This window comes from Ranitomeya imitator, chromosome 1 (genome assembly GCF_032444005.1).
Source record: "Ranitomeya imitator isolate aRanImi1 chromosome 1, aRanImi1.pri, whole genome shotgun sequence".
NCBI classification, from domain to species: Eukaryota; Metazoa; Chordata; class Amphibia; order Anura; family Dendrobatidae; genus Ranitomeya; species Ranitomeya imitator.
This window is the reverse complement of record NC_091282.1, coordinates 201,747,572-201,763,293: the sequence shown is the minus strand read 5'-3', so window position 1 is coordinate 201,763,293 and position 15,722 is coordinate 201,747,572. Positions and strand designations below refer to the sequence as shown.

The following is a 15,722-nucleotide window of genomic DNA, read 5'->3' as shown; positions in this document are numbered from 1 at the left end:
AGAAGGGGTTACATACAAGTTACAAATATCACATACAGTAAACAAACTAACAATGACGGACTGATACAGAGGGGCGAGGACCCTGCCCTTGCGGGCTTACATTCTACAGGATTATGGGGAAGAAGACAGTAGGTTGAGGGTGCATTTTGTGTTAATCTGTGTTATCTTTGTCGAATATTCATATTTGTTTGGTGATCTGAAACGTTTTAGTGTGATAAAAGAAGAAATCAGGAAGGGGGCAAACACTTTTTCACACAACTGTAACTGAAAGATAAAAAAAAGATTGTAATACAAATAACCAAAGTGAATTATTATAACAAAGAACAAAAACAAAATCAATGTAATTTCATACCTTCCAAACTTTTGATTCTTCATGTGATTCCATGCTGCTCTAGTGACCAGAAATGATCCTCTCAAATGAACTCTATGAATAATATCTATAGGAAAAAAAGTACCCAGAAGGTCAAGACTCAAGTTATCCACTATTTACAAGTATTCTAAAATATGCAGAAGTTTCTCTTTCTTCTAGCTGCCCTATAATCCAGAGTAGATGCTCAGTTACAGCAAGATGCTTAGACAATATTCAGAGGACGAGTACAATAACAAATGAAGTAAAGACAGATCTGTTTGTTACTTTTAGTAAAGTTCCCCAATAATCAGGATATAAAAAAGTATTTTTAAGGTTTTCTAAATTGCACAGCTTCACACTTTCAGCTTGGTCTGTACTTACAGCTTGTGTTGCATAAGGCACTCACCAGTGGTGGCGCTCCAGTCATTGCTGGTTTCCCAGTATGATGTCACCAAAGCTATGTTACTATCTAGACCCAGTTTCATTCTCAATTACATCATAGATTCAGGAATTAAAGGGGTTGTTCACTATTTTGACACTAATGACTTATCCTTAGCAAAGGTGATAAATATCTGACAGCTGTTGGGGTCCCACACCAATCAGTAGTTTTAAGCTTTGACGGCGAACGTAAAATGACTACGTACAGTACAGACCAAAAGTTTGGACACCTTATTTCAAGATTTTTCTGTGTTTTCATGACTATGAAAATTGTAAATTCACACTGAAGGCATCAAAACTATGAATTAACACATGTGGAATTATATACTTCACAACAAAGTGTAAAACAACTGAAATTATGTCTTATATTCTAGGTTCTTCAAAGTAGCCACCTTTTGCTTTGATGACTGCTTTGCACACTCTTGGCATTCTCTTGATGAGCTTCAAGAGGTAGTCACCGGGAATGGTTTTCACTTCATAGGTGTGCCCTGTCAGGTTTAATAAGTGGGATTTCTTGCCTTATAAATGGGATTGGGACCATCAGTTGTTTTGTGCAGAATTCTGGTGGATACACAGCTGATAGTCCTGCTGAATAGACTGTTAGAATTTGTATTATGGCAAGAAAAAAGCAGCCAAGTAAAGAAAAACGAGTGGCCATTATTATTTTAAGAAATGAAGGTCAGTCAGTCCGAGAAATTGGGAAAACTTTTAAAGTGTCCCCAAGTGGAGTTGCAAGAACCATCAAGTGCTACAAGCAAACTGGCTCAAGAGAATGCCAAGAGTGTGCAAAGCAATCATCAAAGCAAAAGGTGGCTACTTTGAAGCTAGAATATAAGACATAATTTCAGCTGTTTCACACTTTTTTGTTTTTCCCTAGTCACACCCAGGCTTGATTACGTCCACAGTTGTTTTCAATAAAGAAAACACTTACCGTATATACGCGAGTATAAGCCAACCCGAGTATAAGCCGACTCCCATAATTTTGCCACAAAAAACTGGAAAAACTTAATGACTCGAGTATAAGCCTAGGGTGGGAAATGCAGCAGCTACCGGTAAATGTCAAAAGTAAAAATAGATACCAATAAAATTAAAATTAATTGAGACATCAATAGGTTAAGTGTTTTTGAATATCCATATTGAATCAGGAGCCCCATAAGATGCTCCATAGACACATTTGCCCAATATAATGCTGCACAAATGCTGATTATGGCGCCATAAGATGCTCCATAAAGATATTTGCCCCATACAGTGCTGCACAAACCTTGATTATAGCCCTATAAGATGCCCCATACAGACACTTACCCCATATAATGCTGCACAAACATTATGGCCCCATATAGTGCTGCACAAACATTATGGCCCCATATAGTGTGGCACAAACGTTATGGCCCCATACAGTGCTGCACAAACGTTATGGCCCCATATAGTTCTGCACAAACGTTATGGCCCCATATAGTTCTGCACAAACGTTATGGCCCCATATAGCGCTGCACAAACGTTATGGCCCCATATAGTTCTGCACAAACGTTATGGCCCCATATAGTGCTGCACAAACGTTATGGCCCCATATAGTGCTGCACTAACGTTATGGCCCCATATAGTGCTGCACAAACGTTATGGCCCCATATAGTGCTGCACAAACGTTATGGCCCCATATAGCGCTGCACAAACGTTATGGCCCCATATAGTTCTGCACAAACGTTATGGCCCCATATAGTGCTGCACTAACGTTATGGCCCCATATAGTGCTGCACAAACGTTATGGCCCCATATAGTGCTCCATACAGACACTTGCCCCATTAGCTGTTGCTGCGATAAAAAATAAATCACATACTCACCTCTCCGTCACTCAGGCCCCCGGCACTTTCAATAGTCACCTGCTCCTTGTTCCGGCGCCGCTCCATCTTCAGCACTGACCTTCAGCAGAGGGCGCGCACTAACCACGTCACCGCGCCCTCTGACCTGAGCGTCACTGCTGAAGACAGAGCGGCGCCTGGAGCGGAGAGCAGGTGAATATCGCGCAGCGCTCCCCCTCCCCGTTATACTCACCTGCTCCTGGCGCTGTGCAGTCCCTGCTTCCTCGACGCCGCAGCTTCATCCTGTACTGAGCGGTCACCGTTACCGCTCAGTACAGTAATGAATATGCGGCTCCACCTCTATGGGAGGTGAAGCCGCATATTCATTACTGTAATGAGCGGTACCATGTGACCTCAGTACGGGAAGAAGCTGCCGGGGAAGCCAGGGACCTGCTGGGACTGCGCCAGGAGTTGGCGAGTATAATTAGACAGCCCCCACTCCTCCTCCCCTGCCGACCCCTGGGTATGACTTGAGTATAAGCTGAGAGGGGGACTTTCAGCCCAAAAAAGTGGGCTGAAAATCTCGGCTTATACTCGAGTATATACGGTATATAATTCCACATGTGTTAATTCATAGTTTTGATGCCTTCAATGTGAATTTACAATTTTCATAGTCATGAAAATACAGAAAAATCTTTAAATGAGAAAGTGTGTCCAAACTTTTGGTCTGTACTGTAGGTGATCAGCACAGTTCCATAAACGGTGTAGTGCCAGCTGATCAGAACTGCACCTCAGCTCCTATTAAACTGAACAGAAGTGTAACTTAAAGGGACGGTGCCACCAGTTTTCTCGTATTTTGTTTTTTTTGTGAAATTAAGCTTAAAATAGTAATTAAAATGTATTAATGCAATGTTTGCACTGTTTGCAAACATTTCTATATGAAAAATATTATATATTTTTCTACAAATATACATATTTACCACTAGGGGGAGCATTTTCCGTTTTAGACCTCAAGCAGCTATAGTAAGATTTAGCAGCTCTGCCCCAGGGATATTAGACCACCCAAAAGGGGAGGGAAATGGTGATGTCAGCAGTTACTGCCCCAACAGTAAGAATGAAGAGCAGCATCACAGGGCAGCACCATTTTGTGTGTGACTGCCCTGTGACCTGCTGTCACCAGCAGTTACTGCATCAGAGGAGCAGAACACAGTGGGCTCAGCAGCATCTGGACCCAAGAAGAGTGAAGACATGTGGTGTGCATGGAGCAGCATTGGGAGCTAGAAGATAAGAAGGAGCTCCAGCTCTGCAGTGAATAGCCAGGCATTATGGAGGGAGGGGAGAGATGCATTGTATGGCTAAGGCCGGGGTCACACTAGACCATAATACGGACGAGTGCAATGTGATAAAAAATCGCATAGCACTCGTCCCAATGTTAATCTATGGGGCAGCTCACATCATCCGATATTTTCTCGGCCGTATTCAGGATCCGAGTGAAATCGCAGCATGCTGCGATTGTCAGCGTATCTCGGCCGAGAATCGCCAATGAAAGTCTATGGGGGTGAGAAAAAGTAGCACAGCACACGGACCATCAGTGTGACGTGCGAGAAATTCTCAGGCATTGGGCAGGTGACAGGAAAGGCTCAGCCATTATTTGCTCATTTTGCAAGTGTATGAGAAAATCTCACCATACGGATGCCATACGGATGTCACACGGATCATTGGATGCGAGAAAATCGCATCCTCGCACTGCACACGGATCACTGTTTTGGTAACATTTGTGCGATTCTCGTCCGTCAAAAACGGACCTTTTTTTATATGTTGTGTGTGTCCCCGGCCTAAGAGTGACTGATGGGAGAGAAAGAGACGTGAAGTATGATGAGTGAGACACATATGGAGTGTGATGGGGAGATACACATTGAGGCTGTGTGCACACGTTCAGGATTTTTCGCATTTTTTTGCGTTTGTTCGCTATAAAAATGCGATAAAAACAATTTAAAAATGCATACATATGCATCCCATCATTTATAATGCATTCCGCAATTTTTGTGCATATGTTGCGTTTTTTCTGGGGAAAAAACGCATCGCAGTAAAAAACGCAACATGTTCTGCGCATGTCGTGTCTCCTCCTTTGATGTGGGCTCCGGCGCTGAGCCCACATCAAAGTCACGACATGTCGGCTGTTTTGTACAGCTGACATGTGCGCGCAATAGCGTCAGGATGGTCACCATAGAGGTCCTTGAGACCTCTATAGTTACTGATGGCGGCCTGCTGTGAGCGCCTCCCTGTGGTCGGCACTCATAGCAAGCCTGTAATTCAGCTACGGAGCAGCAATCTGATGATTGCTGCTATGTAGCTGAGCCGATCGAGTTGTGCCAGCTTCTAGCTTCCCATGGAGGCTATTGAAGCATGGCAAATGTAAAAAAAAATGTTTTTAAAAATATGAAAAAAAATAAAATAAAAATAAAAAATTAAAGTTTAAATCACCCCCCTTTTGCCCCATCAAAAATAAAACAATAAAAAAATCAAACCTACACATATTTAGTATTGACGCGTTCAGAATCGCCCGATCTGTCAATAAAAAAAAACATGACTGACATGTGCCGCAATAGCGGCGGGTGAAATCGCGATTCAACCGTTCCTCTGTATGTGTTTTCCGTCCGGCGGAAACAGCTGTTTTGACGGATCTTGCAAAAAACGGATGAAACGTGTGGCCATCCGGCGCTAATACAACTCAATGAGAAAATAACGGATCCGGCGAAAAAAACCTGATCTGGCAGAAAAAAAAGGAACTTGTGGAAAAAACGTATCTGGCGGGAAAAAACGGATCCGGTGGAAAAAACTGATCTGGCAGAAAAAAAGGAACTTGTGGAAAAAAAACGGATCCGGCGGAAAAAAACGGATCAGGCGGGAAAAAAAGGATCCGATGGAAAAAAAAACTGATCTGGCAGAAAAAAAAGGAAATTGTGGAAAAAAAACGGATCCGGCGGAAAAAAAATGGATCAGGCGGGAAAAATAGGATCCTATGGAAAAAAACTGATCTGGCAGAAAAAAAAGGAAATTGTGGAAAAAAAAAAAAAAAAAAAAAAAAAAAAAAAAAAAAAAATCGGTGAAGGCGGAAAAAAACGGATCAGGCGGGAAAAAACGGAACTGGCAGATAAAAAAAAGAACTTGTGGAAAAAAACGGATCCGGCGGAAAAAACTGATCTGGCAGAAAAAAAGGGAACTTGTGGAAAAAAAACGGATCAGGCGGGAAAAAAAAGGATTCGATGGAAAAAAAATGATCTGAGAAAAAAAAGGAAATTGTGGAAAAAAACGGATCAGGCGGGGAAAAAAAGGATCCGATGGAAAAAAAAACCTGATCTGGCAGAAAAAAAAGGAACTTGTGGAAAAAAAACGGATCAGGCGGGAAAAAAAAAGGATCCGATGGAAAAAAAAATGATCTGACAGAAAAAAAAGGAAATTGTGGAAAAAAACGGATCCGGCAGGAAAAAAGTGGATACGGCGGGAATTAACGGATCCAGCAGGAAAAAATGGATCCGGCGGGAAAAAAATGGATCCGGCGGGAAAAACCGGATCCGGCAGAAAAAAACGGATCCAGCGGGAAAAAATGGATCCGGTGGAAAAACCGGATCTGGCGGAAAAAAACGGATTCTGCAAATGTGCTCGCAGGATGCGTTTTTTTCCCATAAACTTGTATTAGCGACGGATCGTGACGGATGGCCACACGTCGCGTGGTCGCGTCTGTCGTGCAACGGATCCGTCGTGTTTTGGCAGACCGTCTGCACAAAAAAATGTTCAAGTAACGTTTTTTTGTCCAGCGCGTCCACCATTTTCTACCGCGCATGCGCTGCCAAAACTCCGCCCCCTCCTTCCAGACTTCAGAATGGGCAGTGGATGTGTTGAAAAACTGCATCCGCTGCCCACGTCGGGCACAAATTTCACAACGTGCGTCGGTACGTCGGCCCGACACATAGCGACGGACTCGTACAGACGCAAGTGTGAAAGAGGCCTTTATGAGGGTTGAATTAAAACAAAACAAAAAAACGTGTGGGCGCCCGTGCAATTTTCTGCGCCAGAGGGGGAAAGCCGACGGCCAGGGGCCAATATCTGTAGCCTGCTATGAATATCAGCCCGCAGCTGTCTGCGTAGCCTTTACTGGCTATTAAAAAAAATGACGTGGGGTCCCCCTATATTTTATAGCCAGAAAGGCTACGCAGACAGCTGCAGGCTGATATTCATAGCCTAGAGAGGGGCCAAGGATATTGCACCCCCCCCCCCCCCCCCGGGCTGTAAGATGCGCCAATTCCGGCACTTAGCCCTTCTCTTCCCACTCCCGTGTAGCGGTGGGATATGGGGTAATGAAGGGTTAATGTCACCTTGCTATTGTAAGGTGACATTAAGCCGGGTTAATAACGGAGAGGCGTCAATAAGACGCCTATCCGTTATTAATCCAATAGTAAGAAAGGGTTAAAAAAAACACACACACACACACATTAGGAAAAAAGTATTTTAATATTCTTCATTTAACCATACTTACCATACTTCAGCGCCTGCAAAAAACGTAAAATAATAAACCATATAATACCTTTCCGCCGTAGTCCAATTAATATCGAGTGTCCCACGACGATCTCCCCTATAGAACAGTGACATCGGGTGATGTCACTGCTCTATAGGACCCTCAAGTGACACACTGACAGGAGACAATGGCTCCTGCAGTGCATCACTGAGAGGTTACCTTAGGACAAAGTCTCACTTTATGGCAATTGCTGCATGGGAAAAATTCTCATACAGCAATGGCATAAAGTGAGACTAGGGACTTTTTTTTTACAGCGGCGGAGGAATACAGTGGTGGAAGGATACCTTCCTGCTGTCATTGTGTTCCTGGAGCCCCTAGAGAGCAGTCGCATTATCTGATGCTGCTGCTCTCCACGGGAGATCGTCGTGGGACACTCGTGGATTTCTGCGGACAGGGAGTATATTGGTTGTTTGTTTTTTTCATATTTTTTTACAGATGACACTGGCTTCGGGGAACAAAATGACAAGTAATGGTGAGTATGAAATCTATGTTTAATGTACTGTATGTCTATAAGTATGTAATGTATTGTATGCAGCATGTATGTATGGAGTATATATGGAGTATGTATGGATTTTTTTTTTTTTTTCATTCAACACATTAGCCGGATGATGGGACTATTACAGTCCCATAATTGGCTAATGTGTCAATCACTGTCATTGTAGCAGGCATTGTCCGATGGGACTTGTAGTCCCATCGGACGATGCTTGCATACACGCATAGAGACCCCCCCCACGCCGCACAGAGACCCCCCCACGCCGCACAGAGACCCTCCCACGCCGCACAGAGACCCCCCACGCCGCACAGAGACCCCCCCACGCCGCACAGAGACCCCCCCACGCCGCACAGAGACCCCCCCACACCGCACAGAGACCCCCCCCCCCCACGCCGCACAGAGACCCCCCCCCACGCCGCACAGAGAGGGAGAGCGACACAGGGGGAAAGTGCAGTTTACCGGAGATCACTGGGATTGTGGGGAGGCGGAGACAGAGCAGGAGAAGCACACACGGCAGAGTGTGAGAGCAGAGGATGTCTGCCCAGAACCTGCAGTGCCTGGAGTACAGAGGAGCAGTCAGTGCTTCTGTCCTGCGATAGAGAGTAAGTGGAGCTCAACAAATAGCACTGGACTATAATAAAATGGCAGCTAGTCACACCTACAGCAGTGAGTTGTGCAGCCCACAGAGGCGTGCCCAGCTCACTGCTAATGCTGCTGCAATGTTACAGATAGGGTCTGAGCCGGTCTATTATCTCCTATGTCCATGGGGTGCCGTAATCTTGACACTGATAGTGACGTGCTACTGCTGCAAAACCAAGATGTCAGCCCCCAGTGCCTTCTTTCTACTCTTATAACACACGGAATCTGTTTTACATGCATTCAAATCTGGGTTATAACAGCATGTTATGCTACATTACATTGATTAATTAATGATCTACAAACGCGGTACCTTCCCTTTAAGGGCCTTCAAGCTTCAACAGAGTCCAAACATTGCAACAGGACGCCAGACATCACCTGCTGCTGGGGACCTCTGATAGGTCAGGAGTGTATATAGCTATTGCAGGGCAGGGAGCAAGTGGCTCTCAGATCCACAACAGTTTTAATCTGGATGTGTATTTGAGAAGAGCCCCCTACAACCCAAGGCCAGTCACATCCTCTTCAGCCGCAATCATAATGCCCCCGCCTAAGACACCGCAACTGGCCACTACATTCTGACCAGTGCAGCAGCTCAGTCCGGCAGCTTAGAACAGGTGAAATGCTCATCTTGCCTCATCACAAGTGAATTTAGGAAAGTTGTTGCCAAAAAAAAAAAACTTATCCTAGCCTGGAGAACCCCTCTAGAAACAACATTTACAACAAATCCATTATATGGTCAACAAATAGCTCATTTATGACATACAAAAGTCTCTCTCCCCCCAACCCTTTGTTGTTAGAGTAAATATAAGCCGGTCACTTATCTTCTGGGTTTTCACAGGACCCACCAAAAAAACATTATCAGTCTGTCCTGTATTCTGGGTCTGCTGGACCCAGGAATATCCATCAGCATTGCTGTTATCAGTAAGAGGCTCTGATTGGTCGGGCTGTGGTAACTCCCGCTGATCTGCGCCCTATAATCAGGGCTTCTCGAGGATAACAGAAGCTCCGATTTGATGACGGTAGGGCGAGTAATGGATCTTGCTGTAATGCCCAGGAGCATAGAGCGATGCAAAAAGGATAATCTATTGCTGCGTTCATCAGGATTATTAAAGCAAACTCTAAGCATAAAACAAACGCAAAAAAGGAACTAAAATACACCAAATAAAGACACATTTACTTCTTAAGGGTAACAATATACCAAGGCAGGTATAATCAACATATTAAACAATTTAGATGAAGCTCACAAAGGACATCTGTTCATTGAGGCCAGAAGGACTCACCGACCTCATTAAGTAGATCCACCTAGTCTCCCCTTGAACAATTCTTCTATCCCAATCCCCCAATCTGACCGAAGGAGAAATAACCTCAATGACCATAAAAGCCAAAGAACCAGGGTCCCCCCCATGTACTGCATTAACGTGACGTGCCAAAGGGGTGTCTCTATTATGTCTGATGTCCTCCAGATGTTCTCCGATACGTACACGAAATTTGCGTTTGATTTTTCCCACAGTCTTTGTGACATCCACAAGTACAAAGGTAAACTACCCCCATTGTTCTGCAGTTTGCAAAATGTCTCATCTGGAAAACTCTTCCAGTTGCAGAACTCTGAAACGTTTTTGTGGGTAGTACATGTTTGCAAAATGAGCAATGCCCGCATCTAAAAGGTTCCAAGGGACCTATTCTCTAACCAAGTGCCAGGCTTTTTGGGGGGTTCGTAATGGCTACGTACAACTATATCTCTTATTGATCTACCTTGTCTATAGGTGACCGAGGGATATGGGGATATGTGCTCGCAAGTGTCCGGGTCCGATCTAAGGATCTACCAGTGTTTTTTTTAAATCTGGTATACCCTGCCCGACTGGTCATCATACGTCCCAATCAGGCGCGTAATGGGTGCCATATCCACATTTCTCATAGATACCAACAACGAGGCCCGGTTGGTATTGTGTGCAGTATGATATGCAGAATCAATGATATCCCTGGGATACCCCCTATCCTCAAACCGATGTTTAAGATCCAGGGATTTAGCTTCAAAGTCACCCATCCTTGAACAGTTTCTGCGTAATCTAAAAAACTGTCCCTTGGGGATACCCCTCTTCAAAGGACACGGATGATGGCTCTCCCACCTTAATAGGCTATTTGTCGCCGTAGGTTTCCGAAAAATGGTGGTACTCAGGAGGCCATCACTTTGTCTCGAGATAAGAACATCAAGAAAGGTGATCTTATCCACCCCAATCTCATACGTGAATACCATACCCTCGATATTACTGTTGAGGTACCGCATAAATCCAGTAAAGGACTCCATGTCCCCTTTCCAGAAAACGAGATCATCATCTATATAACGGCCCAAGAAAATAATCCTGGGGCCCCAAAGTTCATCCTCATCCCGAATCACAAAAGTGTCCTCCCACCAGCCCAGGAGCAAATTAGCATATGTGGGGGCACAGGGGCTCCCCATTGCTGTGCCACTGAGCTGGTGGTAGTACTTGCCATTGAAGAGAAAAAAATTCCGCTGCAACACAAAACTTAATAGTTCAATCAGGAAGCCATTGTGTGGTCCAAGATGTATCCCCCTCTCACTCAGAAAGAAGTTCACGGCCATCTTGGTGTCTGATGCTACTATACAAAGCCTCAACGTCTATTGAGGCAATGATAGTATCAGAATCAATTGTAATATCTTCCAGTTTCGTGAGAAGGTCACCCGTGTCACTGATGTAAGAGGGTAGGACCAGCACAAAAGGGCGCAACAGTTTATCCAGATAAATGCTACAATTCTGTGTAAGGGCACCCACACCCGATACAATGGGGCGAGCCCTCACAGGGGTGGTGCCCTTATGCACCTTTGGCAGTGCATAAAAAGTAGCTATAGTCGGTGATTTAGGTAAAAGAAAATCAAATTCACTTCTAGAAATCAATCTTTGTTGTAGCGCCAATGTTAGGATTCCTGAGAGCTCCTGCAAAAATTCCTTCGTTGGGTCACGTCTAAGAATCTCATATGAACCCTTATCAGACACAATAGTCGAACACATATCCACATATCCCTTACTGTCCATCACAACGATATTCCCGCCTTTATCTGAAGGCTTGATCTCAATCAAATGGTTATTTTAGAGTTTCCAACGCCCTCCTCTCAATAAGACAAATTGGGAAAGGTTGAGTCAAAACCTGGATCTATCTTGTTAATCTCATCCATCACCAGCTTTTGAAAAATTTCAATACTGCCGTAATCACTTGGAGGAGGCATTCTCCTACTGATAGGTTTCAACTCGGAGAAAGGGCCCTCACCCATAGGACGGGACCCTTCCTCCGCGAGGTCCTCCAATATTTCTAAGTCTGCAAGATCAGACTGAGAAATGCCTAACTGTTGGCACTTTTGTAAATCGTTCTTCTGAAAAAAACGTTTCCATTTTAATTTTCTGGTGAACAGATTGAGGTCTTTAACCCAATTGAAAGGATCAAATCTGGTGGTCGAGACCAAACTAAGACCAAGGGACAAAACCCTCCTCTCAATAGGTGTTAGATCATGGGAGGAGAGATTCACAGTCTGATTTTTATCTTCAACGAACCCTATCTTGGTTGACTTAGAGGGGGCCGGGTCCCCAGATAATAGGGAAGAGTCCCTCGGTCCTCTAAAAAGAAGAGGAGGCAGAGGGATAACCCATTTCTGTACTGCGAGTTTGCCATCTTCGACCTCGCTTGCCACACCCCCTGGTCCTTGAATGTTGTCTTATACCTGCCTTGGTATACTGTTACCCTTAAGAAGTAAATGTGTCTTTTTTTAAAGCAAACTCTATCCAATATCTCCAAGTTTGAAAATAAAAAAATAAATTAAAAAAAAAAACCTCACTTAAGTGCTGCCCCCAATTACTGCCGCCCTAAGCAACTGCCCTGCCCATATATCCCACCTTATGGCCCATTTCTATAGGCAGAGAGATGCCATAGAATAAGAGTGGCACTGCAGTTTTTCTGCTCCCCTGGCAGTAGTGCATATTTCTAAAACCTGTGCCATAAGAGCTGGTGTTCAATGCAAAAGCCGGCACAGCAAATTTGTAAGAGAGCTGAAGGGAAAATAAGTATGGTGTCATTACCAAATAATAACTGGTTTAGGGTGAAATATAGAAATAGCCTTGGTTAGCTTTAGTAAGAATTAGACATTTATCCTATTATATACTGTCCTATATCACAGCCCTTAATTGGAAAAGACACGATTCCACTCTCCCGCAGAACACTGCTCCCAAGACAAAACCAGACAGTAAACATGGAGCTTTTAGTGCTGTGGACAGGGAATGTAGGGCAAATATAGCAGAAACAAAAACACCACTTAGTAAAAGGTTTCCATAATAAGAGAAAATAATAAATGAGCAAAACTATGAAATAAGTGGCATGTCATGCAGGTCCCAGACCCCGGGCTTCAGCTTGTTCGGAGCATCAAGGAGGGCGATATCTAACATTCACTGAGGTGGGGTGAACTTTGCACAGAACATTTTTCTAAACGACTGTACTGTAAAAGATTGCACACTGTTAGATTTCATGTTAGGCTATGTTCACACTTTGCTTTCTTCTGCAGCCAAAACCCGATCTCTTGGCAGTAAAAATGCAGATTTTGCAGCTTTCCTGTTGCGTTTTTCGGGATCCCAAAGCTCAATACAAGGTTTTAGGCACATGTGAAACCATTAAACATTTGTGGAAAAAAGGGCAATTTGATAAAATAATTTAGTGGAAAAAGATTTTTGTGTCTGAAAAAAAATTGTGACTATTCTGAACAAAAAGGTTTGTATGAGTTTATGAAAAAACACACAATTGCAAATGTAAAAACTACGGGGGGGGGGGAGATGGGGGGGTCTGGAAGAGTTGAATTGGTAGAGAACAGTTTACCTAAGACATCACCAGAGCATTTCCTAGGTCATTTACTTGCACACATTGGTCAGGGCTGGTGAGTTGGTCAGGCATTGTTTACTTACACACATTGGTCAAGTATGGCTTCCTTTTTCACATATCACTAATTTAGTAAAGCTGTACTAATCCTAACTGCCTTTCTCAGGTGAGGAGACCAAGACATTTGGGTTGAAACTTGAGAAAAATCACAAAAATAAATGGGTTTCACATCCTGTTATACTTGCTTTTGTCCTCACTATAAACACTGATGGCAACGTTTTAACACTTTAATCGTTGCTTTCTGTGGTTGAAAAAAAGCTTCAAAAACGCCGAAAGAATTGACATGCTGCAGTTTTCAAAAAGGCAGCGGTTCTCCTATTCAGTGAGGAAAAAAATGTGCATGAGATATCTGATATCTCAGATTTTGCTAGTACTAAAAAGCAGCTTTTAATTTGCAAAAAAAACCGCAACGTGTGAACTTCGCTTTAGGATGCTTTATGCTTTTGTGCTTCAGCTTGTCTCATGCCAACACTGTTTATTTGGGACATTCCTTGGCATTTCTGCCCTTAGGCTGATTTATATATTCATTTATCCCATTTGTTAACCAGATTCTGTTGCTCAATCTGTTGGCTATGCACAAGACCAGTCTTTATTCAGCAGTTTGATGGTAATATGACAATCGGGTACGTGCTGATATTGTCCCTATTTGCTTGAGGACTACATTCGGTATTCAGTCTTAGGGGTCGGTTCAGTCACTGTGTAACTGCACACCCTGCCCTGACTGACAGCCGGCCTCAATGCAGAGCCAGTGTCAGTGTGCCAGTCAGGGCCAGGGGTGAGGTTACAGTGCCGCTCTCTATACTCAGCACAGTGACTGAACCGGCGCCACCCCTAGGACTGAATACCGAATGGTGGCGGGGAGCATAAAGATCATTTTCTCCCTGCTGCATCTGGCTATGTGAAGGATATGAAGTAAAAAGGACGTGAAGTTATGGAATATAGTAAGAAAAGGCCAAGTGCCCACACCCGCATTTTGGGGGGTTTTTGTTTTTGATTTCAGCGCTGGCATGGTTGCAGTAATGTAAGTTCCCTAACACTAGCAATATGCTTACCAGCCGACGCCTTCCCGGCACCACTTCACTCCCCCTTCATTTTGTGACCACAGCTCCTGACAGACCGGAAGTCAGAGATACCGGGTCACAACCTCTCAGTTAGGTCTAGAAGAGCCTCAGTCTGGCTGTTAGACTTAGGCTACTTTCACACTGGCGTTTTTTGCCAGACGTCGCAATGCATCGCTTATGGCAAAAAACGCATCCTGCAAAGTTGTTTGCAGGATGCATTTTTGCCCCATAGATTAACATTAGCGACGCATTGCGACGCTTTGCCACACGTCGCAACCGTCGTGCGATGGTTGCGCCGTGTTGTGGCGGACCGCCGGGAGCAAAAAACGTTACATGTAACGTTTTTTGCTCCTGACGGACCGCTTTTTCCGACCACGCATGCGCGGCCGGAACTCCGCCCCCACCTCCCCGCACCTCATAATGGGGCAGCGGATGCGCCGGAGAAATGCATCCGCTGCACCCGTTGTGCAGTGCGTCAAACGCTAGCGTCGGAATCTCTGCCCGACGCATTGCGACGGGGAGATTCCGACGCTAGTGTGAAAGTAGCCTTACATTGAGAAGCGATTTCCTGAACACCCAGCAAACACTGGAGCGATCCAGGAGGTCACAAACAGCTGGAGATCGGCCAAATCAGAGCCGCTATCAGATTCAGCATAATACTAGGGGATAGTCTTTTCCATTTAAGACTAGCACTACCAGTTTTCATAACCTCCAAAATCTGCTTCCCATGGGAAAGAATTGTTTCGCTAGTTTTATCACTGGAAATACTCACTTAAAACGCAAATCCACTTTCATATGAAAATTATCAGTGTAGGACTCTGCAGTATAATAGTTTTTTCTAAATCCCTCTATTGATTTCTGCAGGTAACTTGCAGTACGGACCACCAGGAGTCTGTGCCGGGGGCTACACTGAACTAAGCGGCATACCGCTGCCGTCTTCATTGGAGGAGTGCGCATTGTAAAATCCGGAGACGCTATTAGCAAGAAAAGGACGCTACAGAGTTTAGTGAAGGATTTCGGATGGTCAGTACTGCAAGTTATCAGCTATACTCGCTAATCAAGTGATCTAGAAAAAAAGATTATTCTGGAGAGTCCTGTACTGTAATTATTTTATTGTGAAAGTGGCAGCAGACTAAGGAGAATGGGACGTACAGTATATTGAACAGCACTAAGACACGAGCATGGTCTGTCTGTATAGTGGGAACTAACAGAATAAAAGCTGAATTAGAGATAAAGGATGCTAAAAAAAAAAAAAAAAAAGAAAAAGGTGCACAGAAAAATAACATTCCCATGAATCATGGCGCAGTGCTACAGAGAATGAGTGCTTTATGTTTCACTGTCTGTGGAAGCTGCAGTCATAACTAGAATATATACGATTATAGATCATCATTCTTTATTTTATGACAAAGTGAACATATGGCAGAACAGCTGCAAGACA

The 15,722-nt window shown here is 44.1% G+C and overlaps 1 protein-coding gene across 1 annotated transcript in view; it reads right to left on the bottom strand.

Annotated features, from left to right (window-relative positions):
* Nucleotides 1–15,722, bottom strand: part of HSD17B4 (hydroxysteroid 17-beta dehydrogenase 4) — a 505,871-nt gene that overhangs the window by 338,873 nt on the left and 151,276 nt on the right. The window contains exon 7 of the mRNA XM_069753449.1: nt 353–437. Within this exon, the coding sequence (XP_069609550.1) occupies nt 353–437 (85 nt within the window). The remainder of the gene's footprint in view (nt 1–352; nt 438–15,722) is intronic.